Source organism: Clinocottus analis, unplaced genomic scaffold (genome assembly GCF_023055335.1).
Source record: "Clinocottus analis isolate CAN_PGR_092001 unplaced genomic scaffold, fCliAna1.0.p SCAF_3, whole genome shotgun sequence".
Lineage (NCBI taxonomy): Eukaryota > Metazoa > Chordata > Actinopteri > Perciformes > Cottidae > Clinocottus > Clinocottus analis.
This window is the reverse complement of record NW_027176042.1, coordinates 23,001,513-23,021,882: the sequence shown is the minus strand read 5'-3', so window position 1 is coordinate 23,021,882 and position 20,370 is coordinate 23,001,513. Positions and strand designations below refer to the sequence as shown.

The window sequence follows — 20,370 nt, the reverse complement described above, 5'->3', positions numbered from 1 at the left end:
GCTGTACCATCAGTGTCTGTGTTAATGCAAAATATATACAATTATGTTTCTGAACCTTACACTTATATTCTATTGAACATTCATATTGACCCGTTGACAACTGTGAAACCATTTTTGGCTCCAGACCTCCTTTCCCGTTGTGTTTGAGTCATCGTAGGAACCCCAAATTAATTCCAATACTTGTGTTTATTGTATGTATTTGTTCAGCAAAGGAAATGTATATCTGCAAAAAAAAAATCACTTTTAAAAAGATATTTTGATCGTAACTATGAACATCCAGCATGATATGAGCCAGATTCCCCAAAAATGGCTCCTGGAGCGGTCAACAACACACCTTTTTGGAAAGATTAGGACCTAAAAATCACAATAAAACAAATCCTTGGCCTGTTAGGAAGGAGTTTCAGTCTGAAAACTGTGTCGTTTGGTTCAAAAATGGAAAGAAATTACATATTTTATGCCAAAAGATTGTCTGAATGGGGCATGCTGGGTCTTAAAATGGATGAGGAGTTTCGCACACGGTTTCCAAAAGGTTAAATAAAAACATGTAAAGGATTTTTGAACAGGTGCTCATTTTAAATTTATTTAAACAAAATCTCACGTACCCCCTGCAGTACCTTTACATGCCACAAGGGGTACACGTCCCCCGGTTGAGCCTCGTCAACGTCATCGTGTCCTCGGGCGAGTCACTTCAACCCCAAATTGCTCCAAATTGCTGTTAAACTTTTCATTTATAGTCCTGATGGTGCAGGTCCACTCACCTCCATCAAAACCCTTGTGTTGACTGTGTGTGTGTGTGTGTGTGTGTGTGTGTGTGTGTGTGTGTGTGTGTGTCGCGTGTCGCGCTTTCAAGTGGACGCACAATGACTCTGACACCAAACGCCCGGGTGATTGGTCTTTTTTTTACGGTCTTTATTTTTCTTTGTGATGTTCTCTTTACGATGAATCTCTCTCCGGTTCCCCTGAGACGTTCTCATCGCTGTCTCTGATCGGTTCATCTCTCTTTTTTAAAAGCGCACGGCCTCTGCTCGGCCGTTGATTCGGAAATCGTTTCGACCTCTTCACCTCTCTGTCATTTTCCCTTTTCTCATCAAAAAAATACAACCCACCAGATCTGAACGTGGCCACAGCCTTCAGATATATATATATATATATATATATATATATATATATATATATATATATATACATATATATATATATATATATATATACATATATATATATATATATATATATATTCCCCCTCTGGTTATACAGCTGAAGTTGCTCCTCTGGAGATTCTCTATATTTCTCCAACTTTCTCTGGCAACTCCGCCGCCTCACTTCAGTTGCAGCAACTATTGCCGTGTGTTGACCATCACAAACTGTCAAAGTGTCAAACGAGCAACTTCCTCTCCGTGTCGTCGTTGCAGATGGTGGTGGTTTCAGACGACGTCCACGAGTACGCCGTCGCCCTGAAGGACACCGAGGAGAAGATCGCACGATGCCCTGCACGAGTAAGTGTGTGTGTGTGTGTGTGTGTGTGTGTGTGTGGGGATCGTAACTAAAAACATTCTTTCCTTCAGTCTGTGTCAAAACATGTCTAAATATTTAACGCCTCGCAGCTCGTCGTGATTTATTTTTGTTTTGCCGGCACTCCGGTCGCTACATAATTGGCCGCGCTCCGGTCAACGCGCCCGCTGTGGCGGCGCTCGTCTCGTTAGCGTCTTCAAGCAGGACCCGAGTGTCACCGGAGAGCTTAACCGTGGCTTCAACCGACAGGACAAAGCTCCACCATCAACCGTCTGAAGTTGCCGGGTTTGTGCAAAATAAAGGACGATGCAAATCGGATCGCAATTAACTTCGCAAGTCATTTTTTTCATAGTGTACAAATACACAAATATACAAAAAAGTGTACTATACACTGATAACAAAAAGGGGAATTTAACAAACAACGGAGTCAGTCAATCATTTGAATGGCGTCAAATCAATCCAATTATATATATATAATGTAAATGATGAATATTTAGGTGAATAAATATTAAATTCATGCTTTTTATGGAAACAATGTGTGCATTCGTAACAAATGTTGCAAAAAAAAATAAATTGCATTTTACGAAATGTTGACTTGAATTTAGAAGAAAATAAATAAATAAAAATAATTCTACAACACTTACCTGAGGACGACCCCGCTCGACCTCTAAAGCGAATAATAATCAAGGTTGGAAAAAATTATTTTGAAACATGACCGGCACATGCGTCTGTGCATAACCTCAGATGTATGTCAACAAGTCTGTGATAATATCGTCTTACACAAAACCGGTACGTGGTGCCAAATAGGTTGGGCTCCGCGACTCTAAACCACAGAGGATCGGCGGTTCGATCCCCCCCAGCTCCGCCCGTGCACGTCGTTGTGTCCTCGGGGGAAGGCACTTGACCCAGAAAACGAAAGCGACAGAAAGTGTGTAAATGGATGTGAGAGGTTAGTTTTGGGCAGTTGGCACCTCGGTGGCGGTGCAAAAAACAGCTTCTGTCGGCGCTCGGCGTCCTCCCACGTCCTCGGCCGGTGGTACGATGCCGCTGTTTTCTGCCCTTCAGAGACCAGACATCCTGGACGAGCTCCAGAAAAGCCAGAAGGTGTTCGCGGAGAAGCTAAACCACCTCTGCAGGAGACTGGCCTGGATCAACGCCACCATCTACTCCAAGGTGATCCACTCCGCCGGTCGTCCTGTAAACGCTGTTATCTCGTCGAGTAATTGTTTAAAATCTTTTCACGTACTTTCTGATATTTTGTATTTTGCCTTTTTTTCTTGTTTTCTCCACGACATTCGCCGTTGCAGAAGCGTCATGTTATCTTAGGAACGCTTGGAGGGAACTCTTTTTCAGTTTTGGCACCAACATCCATCATCCACTCAAAGATGAACTGATTACAATTTACTGGTCTGAGGTCACTGTGACCTCACAAAACGAGCGTTTGGCCACAAGCAGGAGGCAACTTCCAGTTCTGACTTTTGAAGCTAATGCGTATGTGTCTTACACCTGCATTCTCTCTAATGTCCACCAGGGGGTGACTCCTCTGGTTGTATAGAAGTCTATGCTTCATGTGATGAAGCTGCATTCTCTTTACTGACCACAAGGGGGCGAATCCTCTGGTTGTATAGAAGTCCATGCGTCACGTGTTGAAGCTGCATTCTCTCTAATGTCCACCAGGGGGCGAATCCTGTGGTTGTATAGAAGTCTATGCTTTATGTGTTAAAGCTGCATTCTCTCTCCTGACCACCAGGGGCCAAGTCCTCTGGTTGTATAGAAGTCTATATAAATCTTCACTACAGCATGACCATAAAGCAGGATATGAACTCTAGTTGTAGGTTGTTGTTGTTGTTGTTGTTGTTGTTGTTGTTGTAAAGTCTGATCGTCTCCGTGTCCGTCCGTCCAGGAGAAGATGCTGGACGTGTACTGGCTGCTGTGCGTCTGCATTCGGACCATCGAACACGCCGACAACACCGGCTCTCTGTTCGCCTTCGCCCCGGAGTTCTACCTCAGCGTGGCCATGAACGCGTACAGCGCCCTCAAGAACTACTTCAGCCCGGCCAACAGCATGGAGGAACTGCCAGGTAGAGAAACACCTCCTTTCACTCCCCACCGGAGCCGCCAATCGATGAGTCAGCGCACTTTTAGTGGAGACTGTTTAACTAAATGTGAACAAATGAAGCCAGACTCAAGTTGTAGCTCTCCACTAACTCTCAGAGGGCAAGTTTATGCTTCATGTGTTAAAGCTTTCTCTCTCCTGACCATCGGAGGGCGGTGGGGGGGCGACTCCTCTGAATGTCATTTTATTCACACGTTTTTTGTTTCTTTTCCCTCAGGCTATGAGGAAACCCTGACGCAACTAGCCGCCATCCTCGCCAAGCACTTTGCTGATCCACGTATAGTAGGAACAGGTAACACACACACACACACACACACACACACACACACACACACAGGGACTCCGTAAACCGTTTTTTGTAAATGATGGTCATTTAGAGTCAAACAGACCATGAAGCAGGGGACGCTTTAGGGCGGAGCTACGAGGTGATTGACAGGTCGCCGTCACATCTGTTTACTGGTTCCAAAAAGCCAAGATGGCGACGGATAAAATGCATCGCTCTTGGTTTTCTAGGCCATGAACTCAAGAATTAATATGCTGATTATGAGAAGAAGAAGAAGATGAAGGTCAATGGGTCAGGTGTTGTTCTTGTTGAAAAAAAAACAAAATCTTCTTCCTGTCATCCTCTCAGACATCAAAGACTCTCTGATGCAGGCCCTCGCCAGCTATGTCTGTTACCCACAATCCCTCAGGGCAGTGGAGAGGATCCCAGAGGAACAGTGAGTACTCATTGCTTTAAAACTGCACTGCGTTGTCTTTACGACCGGCCGGACTCCGTTCTGTAAGATCTTTTTTTTTGTTTTTGATCCCCAAAAAATAATTTATCCATTTTTGGTTTTGTTTCAGACGCGTCGCCATGATGAGAAACCTGCTGGCTCCCTACGAGCAGAGACCTTGGGCCCAGACCAACTGGATCCTCGTCAGGCTGTGGAGGGTGAGAACACACACACACACACACACACACACACACTCGCACATTGGTGTCAGTGATTCTGAAGCGATACACAAGGAACATTTTGAGCGCATGATAATCCACCATGACGTTCCTGGTTTAAAACAAACCAACTGATATGTAACCTGCTGTCTGTGTGTCTGTGTGTGTGTGTGTGTGTCTCTCTGTGTGTCTGTGTGTTTGTGTGTGTGTGTCTGTCAGTGCGGTTACATGGATTCGAATAACTGGCTTAGTCCGACTAAAATCGAATTATCCAGTTCATGTAAACACCTTTATTCGAATAACTGCGGTCCGACTACGATCCGATTAACACCCCTGGATAACTCGATTCGATTCGATTGATAATTCGAATAACGCTGCATGTAAACGCTGAATCGGATCGGAACTGGACAATGCGTTTGTGCGCATGCTCAAGATGCCGCCGCCTCCTCCCTCCCTCCCTCCCAGGTCGTGACCCGGAAGTCGAAAGAGACGATAAGTCATCACGGCCGGCAGAAACAAACAAACGTAAAAGTCGGGTTACGAGCCGAAGGTACCTTCGGTGGGTGTCTCTGCTAGCTCCCTGATGTAGCCAGCTAGCGCTGCTGCTAGCTCCCCGACAACCACCGAAGCTAGCGGGGTTCTCTCCATTATGAAGAGTGAAGAGGTCAAGCGGAGATGGCTGTATCACCACTACATGTAATGAAAACAGCGCCACCTAGCGTATCGGATATGACATGCATTCGGCCAATGATACGATTTATTCACTGCCATGTATATTCGGATAACAGCAGTTGCCCCGAAAGAGAGCATAGTCCGACTAAAGCAAGATTCGAATTATTACCAGCATGTAAACGCACTGTGTGTGTCTGTCTGTTTCAGGGTTGTGGTTTCGGCTACAGATACACTCGTCTTCCTCACCTGCTGAAGACCAAACCTGAGGACGCCAACCTGCCCAGTCTGCAGAGTAAGTAGTCTCTCTCTCTCTCTTTCTCTCCCTCTCTCTTTCTCTCTCTTCATCCCTTTCTCTCGGTTAAGTTCTTTCACTTCATGTTCCTTCAGGTCAGACTCCTCGTTCTCATTCACAAATTTCCATAAATAAATTGAGGCCATGACTGCCTTCCTGCACCAGGTGTGTGTGTATAAATATATATATATATAAATATATATTTATATATACATATTTTACTACGCCTCCGTTTGATTTACGGCTTTAATCATCAGTGTGTGTGTGTCAGCCGGCGTGTGGAGGTTTATAAATGAAGGTAAAGGACAGCAGTGAGTGAAGCTGTGCTGCACGTTGCTGCAGATTGAAAGAGACGAGCAGCAGCGTCCCACGTGGGTTTCCTTCTCTTCTCTCTTTTCCGCAGCGATAAACTAACACGTCAATTCATTCTCTCGCATATCTTTGACAAAGAAAATTGGATTTTGTCGATTAAAGTTCAGTCTAGTTTAGCACGCGGAGTGATCATGAAATGAAATAATTGCACAGTACAACGAGGAACAATTAGTTCTGTTGCACTCCGGGGATCTCTGTTTCACACAGAAATACACGATTAAAGTAATTGGAAAGGCTTTTTGGGGGGGAATTTCAACATGCAAAAGCAGAATTAACAACCTCTAACATATCTTAATTTATTCTGTACACAAAAACTGAACTCTTCTTTTTTATATGTGAAAAATACAACATCCAAAGAATGAGGTCTGGAGCACCTCAAGGACCCATCCTGGATCCCTTTTTATTTACTGGTTTCCTCTGGGTGGTATTATTTTCCATCTTGACATCTCGTCTCTAAACCTACCTTCTCTCTACTGACCTTTGGATGTATAGAAGTCTATGCTTCATGTGTTAAAGCTGCATTCTCGCTTCTGACCAGCAGGGGGCGACTCCTCTGGTTGTATAGAAGTCTATGCTTCATGTGTTAAAGCTGCATTCTCTCTCCTGACCACCAGGGGGCGACTATATATAAATGACTCTACTTCTCTCTTGATGTATTCCCTCAGTAAACATTGTAAACATGAGTTTATGTCTCAATTTCTAGCTTAAAGTCTTCTTCAATACAGCGTGATGTTCATTTAGAGTCAAACAGACCATAAAGCATGTTTTATGGCTTTTGTTTTGTGTTCCTTGGCGCTCTTCAGTTCGCCGGTTCGGGCATCGTGTCGTGAAGTCGTGCTCCTCCGTGTCATCGTCCTCTTTGCTTTCCACCTAATTGATTTTCTGCTCTCCTCCTGCATGATAATTGACTTTCATCTGTGTGCTTCTCGTCTGCATGCCTTTCAGGGGATCTGTCCATTGCTAGTTTCCAAAGTAAGTTATTTATCCATCGCTCCATGTTTTCTGACTCTTCTCTCCCTGCTTTCATCTTCTTTATGCTGGGTTTCATCTTCTTAGTTTTGTAAAAGCCTCCCACCTTTTCCCAGGAAAAGATCCTCAGTCTGATTCAGTAGATTCAGATTGTAAATCTAATTTATATAGTAGATAACGTGTAACATCCCATTACCTCACACAGTATCAATGTTTGGCTTTATTTACGGTCAGTTTTAGATTTAAATTCCTCAAACGGTAAAAATACATGAATATTTAATATGAACTCCTTCAGAGTCGTCTGTGTGTGATCGTGCCCTCTGCGCCGTCTGCAGGATCACTGACCGCCTTTCACGCCTACCGTGAGCAGATCCCGTCCTTGCGGGATGCGGCAGCAGAGGAGCGGGAAAAGAAGGGATTATTAGATTTAATGAACACTCGACTCCCACCGGAGAGCTGCCCCTTGTCTTCCTCCCCCTCATCTTCCTCCCCATGCTCGGCTTTGCCCTTTCTCCCCCGTCCCCTTCTCTCCACTGCTTCCCGTTAATCCTGCCTTCCTCTCGGGGTCGACCCTGTTTTCCTCTATCGGGGACAACGCACATTAATACACTTGTGTCGGTGATGGATGGGTGAGTGGTTAGGTAGATAGGTAGGTAGATGGGAAGGAAGGTAGGTAGGTAGGTTGGTTGGTTGGTAGGTTGGTAGGTAGATACAGGTAAAAGAATGCAACATATAAAAAAGAATACACAATATATATGAAAAATGATCTAATATGATAACAAAAATATTAAATAAATAATAAAAAAATAGAATTATAATAAAAAAATTGAAAAATAATAACAAATATAAATAGATAAGAAGAAAAAATATCTGTTTCCATCTGTAGTTCTGGACAAATGTTACTCTCTAAAAACAGAATAAATTATTTTAGAATTACAAAGTTATTGTGCATTTATGAGCACGATGAGCAATAATGCTGTAACCGGAGAGAGAGAGTGAGAGAGAGTGAGAGAAAGAAAGAGAGAGAGAACAGGAAGTCAGTTGTCACCATCAACCTCGGTGAGAGAGAGAGAGAGAGAGAGAGAGAGAGAGAGAGAGAGAGAGAGAGAGAGAGAGAGAGAGAGAGAGAGAGAGAGAGAGAGAGAGAGAGAGAGAGAGAGAGAGAGAGAGAGAGATTTATATGTGCTGCATTATTATTTGACACTAGCTGAAAAATGCAAAGACATACAAATAACCTCCAGAATATAACACATTTTCATTTAATCCCATGAAACTGCCAGAGGACCACACGGCTCAATCTGATCCCGTTTGCACGGTTGATTAATTAATTAATAATTAACGTGCTTTGTCCTTTCTAAATTACAAATAAGGATAAACAAGGAAATGCATCAATATCTTTTCACAATAAAAGTCATGAGGACAGACGGAGGACGCTGGTTTTTACACATGAAAAATATAATAGAAAATACAAGCTCGTGGAAATTACTTTTTTATGGTGAAAACTTTTTTTTTTGTTGACCAATTAATACCAAGAAACACCCATATTTAAGCAGTTTGAACGTGAACAAACATATTTATTTTATTAGGACGAAGTACCTCATAAAGCTGGCCAAGCCCTAACCTAAAGTCGGGGCCATAAGTATTTAGACTGCGGCACAATATTTATCATTTTTTTCCCCTCTTCACAGAACTCAAAAGATTTATGCTGCAATAAAATGCAACTCATAATCTTTTTATCTGTTTAATTCGTCATTAAATAACGACTGCCAGAGAGGTCAAGTTTTAGTGTCTTTATTTACAGTTAATCTGCTTGTTTATTAGCTTAATGTCTGCATTTCATAAGTAAACATAGTCTCCTGGTTAAGCTCTGCCCTGGGACGGGACTGGAAGGGGTGTGTCCTCACAGGGCTGCATGTGTTAAAGCTGCATTCTCTCTCCTGACCACCAGGGGGAGACTCCTGTGGTTGTCTCGAAGTCCACGCTTTAATATATTAAAGCTGCATTCTCTCTACTGACCATCAGGGGGCGACTGTATAGAAGCCTATAGAAAATATGGTAATTACATTCACTGGTTGCAAAAATCCAAGATGGCGACGGCTAAATCGGCAAACTCAAGTCTTGAAAAACGTCAGTCCACAAACCACGAGTGGACGTATTATAATCAAACAATAAATGAAAGACGTGAATGTCCTGATACGAGGATGAATGTGCTTGACGGTGCATAAATAATGACCTCTGACCTTTTGGGTTGTGCACTTCTCTCCTCCCTCACGACTCCTCTGCTTCCGCTCGGTTTGTTCACCCTCTTCTTCTCCCCCCTTGTGATTTGTTCAGAGCCGTGTCCGTCGCTGCTGCTGCAGAGACACATGGCGGAGCTGCTGAGCGTGGACAAAGAGATGGCCGCCTCGTTCCTCAACAGCGTCCTCAACCAGCTCAACTGGGCCTTCTCCGAGTTCATCGGCATGATCCAGGAGGTATTTAACGTCTTCAAGCTGAGGTTTCTATCTAAAAGGAAGTAATCTGTGTCTGAACCACTGTCTTTGGGAAGAGTTTTGATTGACAGATGTTTCATTTAATTATTTCTTTTGAAAAGTGCCTTTCTTTTTCCCCAAACGGTTCCCAATGGCTGCTTTCGTTTGAACAAAACCTAAAGATCAGGCGACACTAATATTATTAGTATTAACCTGTTCGACTAATTAGAGAAGGATTTGTAAAAATTCCAGTTTTTTTCCAGCTAAATATTTGGCTTTAATCTCTATTTGTTGAGCCTTTTCAAAAACAATATAATTTTATTTAATCAATTAATCAATTATAAGCTGCTGTTGCTGCTGCTACTTACTTGCTAGCTAGGGCTAGATAGCTCGCTAATGCTAGCTACTGCTCGCTACCTAACGCTCGCTAGCTAATGCTCGCTAGCTAATGCTCGCTAGCTAATGCTCGCTAGCTAATGCTCGCTAGCTAATGCTCGCTAGCTAATGCTCGCTAGCTGCTTTGTCTCTGCAACTGCTGCTAAATTTAGAATCGGAAAATACACAAATTAGCCTCACCAAAATTTAAGCCGCACGCGTCAAAGTTGAGGAAAAACCCGGCTTATAACCCGAATTGAACCGTATTTCAAATTGAGGATTTTTTTTCCCTCCAGGTTGATGACGTCATCAAATATAACGACAGCTTTGCATGAAAAAGTTTGTTGCAGCCTCGACGAGTTTATATCCCAAAATGTTCTGAAAGCAACAAGCCGAGGCAGGAAGGAGGAATCGGTTTACATGCAGATTGAATCCTCCGCCTGTGATTGACGGTTGAATATAAAGTCTGCCTCGCCGCTGTCAGGAGAGAGTTCAACTCATTACACCTCAAGCAAACTCTGTTTCCACAAATTCAAGATGGGTTTTTTTTTCATAGGGTAGACCAGATATTTGTGGCATAAAAATAATACAAAGTCATAATTATGAGATAATAAGATAAGATAATCCTTTATTAGTCCATCAGTAGGGAAATTACAGGATTACAGCAACATTGCTTGCAGTAAATAAAGATAAAAATTAATATTAAAAAACTGAACGGTAATATAACAAAATTAACAGTAAGAAGAATAATAAATATTCAGTCGAAATTAAGAGGTAAAAGTCATAACGATGAGATGAAAATGGTCAGATTCAAGATATTTTTATTGTCATATGCCCAGATAACAGACAGTTACTCTGTACAATGAAAAGCTTATGTCACTGGGTCCTCCTAACACGCAGAACTACAATGAACTGAAGGTATCGTACAAAAATATGGCACAAAAATGTGATGGCAGTATTGCATGTGTCAGATATTCAGCATTTAAAGAGAAATAAGTGAATTATCAACGTGAGGACAATAAACAAAACGTCAAGTGGCTTTTATTATTATTATTATTATTATTATTACTATGGACGACGTGGCGGTTGCAGGTTTTTTAAATGTCCCGTCATCGTTCTCCCTCTGCTTCCTGTCTCAGATCCAGCAGGCCGCCGAGCGTCCGGAGAGGAACTTTGTGGACACTCGTCAGCTGAAGGTGAGCACCGGCGGTCCGGAGTGTCAGGAACTTCAACGACTATCTACAAGTTTCTTTTTGTTTTAGAAACGAATTGCTTCAAATCTTTTTGCCGTGCACCTTCTTTTCATGGTTTCAGCCAAACAAGGGCCTCGGTTTATTCAAACAGGATTATTCAGGATGGTTCAGTTTTAGTTTCATTTTTAATTTTTTTAATTTATTTTTTCTAAAAAATGTTTGTACATTTTTCAATTTCAAATTAATTTTCAATTTCAAAAATAATTTTCAATTTCTAAATATTAAAATTATTCAATTTTTTTCTTTAATTTTTTAAAATTTCTATTTGTCTTTTTTTTATTATTATATATTTTTTAATGGTAGTATGCATCAATCAGACATTTACAGATGTTTTGCAGACAATTGACTATTTGGATGATCCTCATATTAGTTCTACACGTATAGAACAAAGCGGGTGAAAAACCGAATAAACAACAAAAAGAAAGAGAAGGAAACAAAGAACAAAAAGAAAAACAATGCGTAACTAAGGAGGGATCTGTTCTCTATTGTACATTCATTGATTTATGAAAATAAAATTAGGTCTATGGGGTGTTATGTATGTTCCCCTTTTTTTTTCCAATATCCCAACATTTGTTCCAGTTTGTGGTTGACAGATGATGTCATCTTCTCCGTGTGGTGCACCTTGTCCTCCAGGTGTGTGCCACCTGCTTCGACCTGTCCGTCAGTCTGCTGCGCGTGCTGGAGATGACCGTCACGCTGGTTCCAGAGATCTTCCTGGACTGGTCCCGTCCGTCTGCAGAGCTGCTGCTCAGACGGCTCGCTCAGGTAAGTCACACCTGGATTCAGATAAATCACGCCTGGATTCCAATAAGTCTCACGTGGGTTCAGGTCTATAGGTGTTAGTGCAGCAGTGTGAGGAAAGATGTCGACCGGCAGCAACACCCCGGTGGTCTGACACCTCATGGTGGAGAGATCAGTGACGTCTTGTTCATAGCCCCACACACGCACACACGCACACGTACACACACACACACACGCACACACGCACACGCACGCGTACACACACACCATTCTTTTCTCTGAGACATTTTTGTGTTTGTGTTCCTCTGCAGTTGTTGAACCAGGTGTTGAACAGAGTGACGGCAGAGAAAAACCTGTTTGATCGAGTGGTCAACTTGAGACTGCCAGGTACCCACACACAGACAGACCCACACACACTCTCTCTTTTGTGGTAATTCTTTATTTTCCAGGTTTGTATCATTTTTAATTACAATAATGGAGACAACGTCATTAGTTTATATTAGTTGTGTAACATCTGTGAGCACCTGTGGGACTCGTAAAATACGTAGTAAGTTTTCCCATTAAAAAAACACACAAAAAATCACATAAAAGCAATGCAGAGATCAGATGGAGCTCTGAGTCAATGTAACAGCTTGAACACCATTTCTCTCTTATAATTATTATTATAAGAAACCTCTAGTCTGTTGTTGTTTACGAGATCACAGCACCCTGAAAACTAACTCTGAGCAGCAACGTTACGAAGCGCAGAGATCCGGAGTAAAGGAGTCGAACGATTCGACCGCACACTCCTGTCACAGCGTAGGAAAACGCGGCGCCATCGCCAAATGAGCTCATTTTCTGTAACCAGTGCAGCATGAACGCATGGTGGCATTAGCATGCTAAGTAGTGGACAGCTGTCTAGGAAGCTAGCTTGCTTATTCCGCCACGCTTTCATGCTACAATGGTGACAGAAAGTTAGGCGGACAGCGGTGAGTAGCTAACTATCTGACTAGCTAACTAGCTTAGTCGCTAACTAGCTTAGTAGCTGACTTACTAACTAGCTGACAATCTGACTTCCTTACTAGCTAACTTGCTAACTATCTGACTGGCTGACTAACTAGCTAGCTGACATGCTGACTAGCTCACTAGCCAGCCACCCGTCTTGGTAGCGTCGTCTGCTCCACTGATGTCGTTTCCACAACAACTAACAAAAATCTCCATTTTCTTTCCTTTTTTTACTACAGAAAACAGTTCAATATCCGTTCTACTAAGATTATATTTCCACGTGCCGCCCCATGAACAGTATTTATTCCTGAGTCCTGAACAGGGACCGGGTTTCCAATTTAACCTGGACCTCTCTGCTGCACGTATCCACCGTATCTAATAAAAGCTATAAGACGCTAGGTCTAACTAAAACGTGAACGCGTGTGTGTTGCAGGTCTGGAGAGTGTGGACCACTACCCGATCCTGGTGGCAGTTACGGGCATCCTGGTGCGAATCCTGGTGGACGGAGACAGACAGGGGTAGGTACACCGTCTCCGATGCGAACAGGGGGTTATTACCCACAATGCACCTGCGCTGGTGTTGTTTCTGTCTGGGTGCAACTAGTTTCCTCGACAAAGATGTTTCACAGATTTCTTCTTGATTAGTTGGTTGAAGCATTTTCATTAACTGAACATCTGACTATCTGACAAGCTAACTAGCGGAGTAGATGACTAGCTAATTAGCTGACTAGCTAACTAGCTGAGTAGATGACTATCTGACTATCTGAGTAGCTGACTAACTAACTAGCTAACTAGCTGACTAACTGACTAGCTAACTAGATGACTATCTGACAAGCTACGAGCTAACTGTCTGAGCCGATAACTATCTATCTAGATAACAAGCTGAGTAGCTTATTAGCTGAGTAGATAACTATCTGACTAGCTAACTAGGTGACTACCTAACTAGGTGACTAGCTAACTCGGTGACTCGCTGAATAGATAACTACCTGACTAGCTGACTATCTGACAAGCTAACACGCTGGGTAGCTAACTAGCTGAGTATATAACTATCTGACTAGCTGAATAGATAACTAGCTAACTCGCTGAATAGATAACTTGCTGACTAGCTAACTAGCTCAGTTGCCCCCACAGTCTCACACAGTTACTGAAATCCGCGGTTGTATAATATCATGAATCAGAGGAGAGCCGGTCAGCATGGTCTTTTCTGCAGTAAACGGGTTCTCTTTAACGGGGGATTCGGTCGGTGGGTTCAGCGGCCGCTTGATGATGAGACGCTAATTGACGACACAGATTTCCAACGGCGTGTTCGAGACGCTTTTCATCAACATTTGATTAAGCTTTAATTAACAGGCTGTTCCTCTGGTGACATGAATTCCAAACTCATTACCTCTCGATTACGCTGCTTGTCACACGCCGCTGTGGAGGAGGTCTGCCGGCAGGAAGTGGATCCGCATAGGGAGAACGCCGCCTTGTTGAACGCCGTTTTTTTCCATTGGAGATGGACCCTCCACCCTCCCCTTTGACTTTAACGTGTGTCTGATTGTGCCGCTGTGCGGGGCGTTATGTGGCTGACGGGTGTTAACTGAATAATTGGGTTTGCTAACCTCGGAAAAAGATCCTATTTTACCTCCTCACACACTCTCACATTGACATAATGGGGGCCGCAGTGGGGCGTATCGCTGTAGAAGGAAATTGAATTAGCGGACGATAAAAGCTCCGGCTGGTGCCGATCGACAGGAGTCTGATTCGGTGACTGAAGCTCTTCTGACTGTAAAGTGCTCCGACATCTGCAGGATTTCTCTGCTCGACAGCAATCGGATCAAAGCGGATTTCATAATAACGCAGCACGCACATTTATCCGAGTATCACGACATGCACGTCTTTAATTTATTGAAATCGTCACTGGTTGGTGAACTGACGTTTTTCAAGCCTGAAGTTTGACAATTTGGCCGCCGCCATCTTGGATTTTTGCGACCCGTAAATGTAAATGACTGTATTTTTTATAGGCTTCTAAACAACCAGGGGATTCGCCCCCGTGGTGGTTAGTTGAGAGAATTTAGCTTCATCTCATGAAGTATAGACTTCTATACAACCAGAGGAGTCATCCCCCTGCTGGTCAAGAGAGAATACAGCTTTAAAACATGAAGCATGTACTTCTATACAACCAGAGGTGTCGCCCCCTGGTGGCCAGGAGAGAGAATGCAGCTTTTACACATGAAGCATAGACTTCTATACAACCAGAGGAGTTGAGAGACACACAAGCAACATCGAAAATACCAAACTGCTCCTGGCGATCGCTCCGATCTCCTTTGCAGTAAATTCTCTGTCATTACATGTATTACATGCCAGAGCAGCTCCTGGTAATTAAATTCAACGGCACTCTGCACACTAGCAGTCTTGTTTGTTCCATGCACATTCAGCTCAGGTTATCAGCCTCCACCTGTTTTAGTATTCCAACGTGTTCCCGGACGCCGCTTCAGGATTTCTATTGATTGCGCCCCTCCTCCCTTCCCCGCTGGTTAATATGTGCTGTGGCTCAGCAGTTTGTAGTGCTCCTTTCTTATCGCTCAGCCTCATCGTGGATGTCTGAGTAACGTCTCAGTGCCTCACATATTAATGAATAAATGAGTAATTGTGATGGTCTGACCCGCTGCTCCTTTGTCATCAGTGCACTGATGGTGCGAGCCGATTCTTTCTCGTTCACTCTGCCGGGTTCTGTGGAGGATGGGGTGTTGTAAATGCGAAATGGACTGTACTTGTATAAATCTTTTTGAGTCTTTCGACCACTCAGAGCTCTTTAACCCTACTTGTCGTCATTCACACGCTGATGGGATGGCTAAGGACTAACTGACATTCATATCGTAGGTTCAGCTTCGAGAGCAGTTTTGGGGTTAAGTGTTTTGGCCCAGGGACACATCGACGTGGGCTTGCGCGATCATGGGATCGAACAGTCGATTCTCAGATTGAAGGATGACCCTGCTCTTGCGCTGAGCCTCAGTCAACAGTTGTTGTAATCGACAGAAATGTCATAATCCGTCACAAGGAGACTCTGGATGAAAATTGTGTGGCCTATGTAATGTCGTTTCTGAGTCACTGCTTGCTGGCGTACTAATAAGCGATCGCGTGACGGACGGACCCCCGTTTGGCCGGTAGTCGGTGGTTCAACTTCGTGGAAAAAAAATATATAAATTTGTCTTTTGGGAGACCTTTTTGAGCTAACGAAGTGTTTCCTAAAAACACTGCACCCGAAGACGCTTCGTAGAAATGACGGAAAAGGACTTAAACGACGACGACGAGGAATAAGCGCCGCCGCGAACAGCTGTGTGTCGGGTGGGCGTGACTTAAGACCATTGAGTGACAGTCACGTTCAACGCATGAGACTTGAGAGCCCCGATACCTCAGTCTCTCTGGTCCTCTCAGCCGGCGGTCCACCAGTTGCGGACACAGTCCCGCGACTGTCTGTTTGGGGTAAACAGGATGTCTATGCAGCGAATAGGTTTACAGATGCGCTCCCTAGCGCCATCTATCTTCAGGGAGTTTGAAAAGGAACGAACGCGCCCCAGACTTTTTTTTGGCGTGAGATATTGGTTGTGTGGCGTGTGAGCGTGTGAAAACATGAAAAGGCGTGTATCACACAGCGAAAGCGTGAGAGTTGGTGGCTCTGATACATTTAAAAAAAGAAATCAAAAGTCTGCATTCCTGCCCCGCGCCCCACCTGTTGGACCTCCACGCACCACCAGAGGGTCGCGCCCCACAGTTTGAGAACCACTGACGTAACCCAAAGACCAGCACAGAAGTTGCATAAAACCGCAAAGTCAGACACGGTCAACCACGTGCAGCCGTTCTTTTTTAAATGAGAGCAGCTTACAGCTTGTCAGTTTACTGCATGATTGACTGCTCGTGAAATAAATTAAATATCAAACATTCAGCTGCCGTTAACAACTCCACACCGACAAACGAGGCAATTAAGCAGCTGTGACAGGAAGTGAGTTCACCTCAATTGTTTTCTCAACAACATTTATATATATTTAAATATTCATAAAAATATGTCTGTGTGTGTTTATATACACTATATGTACATATATACCCATACATATACCCATATATTTGACATATTAGATGTGGTATAATTGGTCTGTGAAAAGAAAAGAAAATCTGACACGTGAAGTTTGACTTTGGGAAGGTTTTCGATGCACCAAACTATAATTAGATGAATCTGGGTCAGACGTGTTGTTGTTGTGCATTCACTGTTTATTCATGTGTTTTTGTGTTGAAGACGCACTGCAGGTGAGACACCTGGTCAGTATTTTGAGAGTCGTATATCGGGTCTAATTAGCCCCACAAGTTCACGCACGAGGCGTGAAGTTAAACTTCCTTCCCTCTTTCGCGTTGTTTCTCACCTCTTTTGTTTCACTTCCTCGTGTCCTCTTTCTGTCATCTCACCTCTTCGCATCATCAGACATTGTTGCGATGAGCGATGATGCACTGCAGCAAACACGGCTGGTAATTACAGAGACTTCGTCTGGATACAAGACCTTTAAAATGACAAGAGTAGAAGCGTCTGAGTGGTTCACGTTGTTGCGTCATTAAACAGGTGCCATCTTTGCCTTTTTAAAAAATGTTTTTTATACCAGATTTAAACAAAAGGTCATGTTAGTCAGTGAACTTCAGAGGAGCTGCAACGTACAACCATCAATTTAAACTTCACGTCTTCACAGGAAACAACTTATTTAAGTTGAAGAGAAGAAAAGTTGACGGTTCGCAGACATCAGTGTCTTCATCAGTGTCTTCATCAGTGTCTTTATCAGTGTTTTCATCAGTAAGGGTGGAAGTGAAGGACATTCAGACTTCAGCCCACGATGTGTTTTTCTCATATGTAAATTTGTACTCTACCACTTTCTTTTTTTCAGTCGTGAAGCTTCCCCAAAACTCCAGTCTCTTGAATTAAGAAGTGTGTCGTCCACATGATTAGATAATCATAGATGTCTGTATTTAGTGAAGTCCTTTTTTTTCTCTTTCTCTGAGATTCAGCCACTGTGATGTCCCCACAGCAGCTGGCTAGCTTAGCATAAACACTGGAAACAGAGAGGAACAGCTAGCCTGGCTCTGTCCTGTGGTTTTCACATTTCAGCTTTTTGTAGACATCCAACTCGCCAGATACATTAGAAATCCGTGAGCTTATCCAGTCTTCATGCCAAGCTAAGCTAAGCTAACCAGCTGCTGACTATGGCTTCATATTTACCTCGTAGAGTGTCGATTCGAACATCCGATTCAGGCGGATCTAATCCAGCGTTTCCTTTTTTCGCGGGAATCGACGCGTACAACCTCGACTGTTTCAAAATTCTGTATCTAAAGTTCATTTAGAAAAACCGCCTCTGTGTCACGAGTGGAAAGCGTCGTATGTGTTGCTGGCTTTTTGTTGGAATAACACGTAAAAAATGAGGAATAACATTTTGTAAGGTAACGCACGCACGACAGACCAACTACATATTGAAGTGATGGTATGAATACGTCTGGAAGTGCTGGAACAAGTGGACACGGAGCGCTTTCTCTTAGATGAAGGGGAGCATCCGTTTATGGGTTCGAGTGATAAAAGCAGGTCATTGACCTCAGAAGCTCACAGAGAACGATGTGTGATCGAATTCCATCCAGGAATCTTCTTTGGTCTCTTCTGCAGTGTATTGTTCCCATTATGGTCACTGGTCTCCACACACACTGGTCTCCACACACACTGGTCTCCACACACACTGGTCTCCACACACTCGTATCCACACACACTGGTCTCCACACACTCGTATCCACACACACTCGTATCCACACACACTGGTCTCCACACACATTGGTCTCCACACACACTGGTCTCCACACACTGGTCTCCACACACACTGGTCTCCACACACACTGGTCTCCACACACACTGGTCTCCACACACACTGGTCTCCACACACACTGGTCTCCACACACACTGGTCTCCACACACACTGGTCTCCACACACACTGGTCTCCACACACTGGTCTCCACACACACTGGTCTCCACACACACTGGTCTCCACACACACTGGTCTCCACACACACTAGTCTCCACACACACTGGTCTCCACACACACTGGTCTCCACACACACTGGTCTCCACACACACTGGTCTCCACACACACTGGTCTCCACACACACTGGTCTCCACACACATTAGTCTCCACACACACTGGTATCAACACACACTAGTCTCCACACACATTAGTCTCCACACACTGGTCTCCACACACACTGGTCTCTACACACACTGGTCTCCAAACATACTGGTAAACACACTTACTTTTATGTTTTTATGCGTCATATTATGTTGAAATATAGTCAACGATGGATTTTAACTGAAAACATTTACCCAAATTCTGTACCTAAGTACAAATTTAAGGCACTTTTAAATGTGTATTTCTATCAGAGGTACATATTGTACTTCTTACTCCACTACATCTCAGAGGTACATATTGTACTTTGTACTGTACTGCATCTCAGAGGTACATATTGTACTTTGTACTGTACTGCATCTCAGAGGTGCATTGAGGTGCAGTTTAGTTGAATGGAAAGAGTTATCCATCCTTGTCCAGTAATTGTTGTGCGTGTGATAAATATAGTCCGTGTTGTGTAGAGTACTGTAACACACTTTGACCCTTTTAAAAATGTGCGTTCCTGTCTCTGCGTAGTAAATCCTGGCGCAGCAGCAGCACAGCTGTGACCGTGGTCTCGTGTTGTCTCTTTCTGTGGCGACCGGGCCGCTCGCTGGTGATGAATCGAACGGGAGAAGAGCGCTCGTCCTCTGAAACGGCCTCCAGCTGTGTGTTGAACTAATTTCACGTCCTGGTGCAGCCGGCTTTACTAATAGGTTTGGGCCACTCGTGGGTGTTGAAGTGTTTGCATGTAATAAATCAGAGAGGCAATCTTTTTGTTGCGTTAGAGCTCCAGTTAACCGACGCTCAAAGTCACGGAGAAGTGTTGCTCTCGCTACGCATGAGGTGTTCCAGAAGAGCAGGATATTTACCGCCGGCTTATTTTTGTTGTTTTGGCCCTTCTGAAACAACACTTGTTGTTTTTTGTTTTTTTCAACACTTAATGAGCTCTCTGACATGCATAATGCGAGGCTCTCTGAGAGGATATATTACATAAACAAGACATCAATTCGTTGGGCGGAATTTCATAAGACATTAAAAGTCATACTTAATAACTGACATCCCCCTGGAATTTTCAACTTTATTTTTAGGAAAATTTGAATTTCAAGCAGGGCGTCGAGATAAATATATGTTTGGCATTTTAATAACCGCCTGTAAAAAAGCACTCAGCAGACGCTGGCTGCTTCCTGAGCCCCCCACGATACAGGAGTGGATAGACTTAGTAAATGACATCTATATTATGGAAAGGATCACCTTCTCCTCCGCCTTCAGAGAAGTAGGTTTATTCAACTCTGGGACAAATGGGTGAGATATGCAAAACCAGTACGGACAGATTCTGTGGAGGTAATTAATGAATGACCCTGTGACGCTGCTCTAGTTTAGGAAACCTCTCCGACCTTTTTCCCCTCTCTCTCCCAAAATGTTCAATGTTTCTGTTTCTGTCATTTGTAAAACTGGATAGTATAAATTCAATACTACACTAGTGCTGATGTTTACTTTGTAAATTAAACTGCT

The 20,370-nt window shown here is 43.5% G+C and overlaps 1 protein-coding gene across 1 annotated transcript in view; it reads left to right on the top strand.

The window, feature by feature from the left end:
* Nucleotides 1-20,370, top strand: part of LOC137796457 (E3 ubiquitin-protein ligase RNF123) — a 70,758-nt gene that overhangs the window by 13,241 nt on the left and 37,147 nt on the right. Inside the window, exons 25-36 of the mRNA XM_068594394.1 lie at nt 1,413-1,496; nt 2,578-2,685; nt 3,416-3,593; nt 3,846-3,920; nt 4,260-4,347; nt 4,475-4,562; nt 5,442-5,526; nt 9,202-9,341; nt 10,853-10,909; nt 11,600-11,731; nt 12,019-12,094; nt 13,125-13,209. Of these exons, the coding sequence (XP_068450495.1) occupies nt 1,413-1,496; nt 2,578-2,685; nt 3,416-3,593; nt 3,846-3,920; nt 4,260-4,347; nt 4,475-4,562; nt 5,442-5,526; nt 9,202-9,341; nt 10,853-10,909; nt 11,600-11,731; nt 12,019-12,094; nt 13,125-13,209 (1,196 nt within the window). The remainder of the gene's footprint in view (nt 1-1,412; nt 1,497-2,577; nt 2,686-3,415; nt 3,594-3,845; nt 3,921-4,259; nt 4,348-4,474; nt 4,563-5,441; nt 5,527-9,201; nt 9,342-10,852; nt 10,910-11,599; nt 11,732-12,018; nt 12,095-13,124; nt 13,210-20,370) is intronic.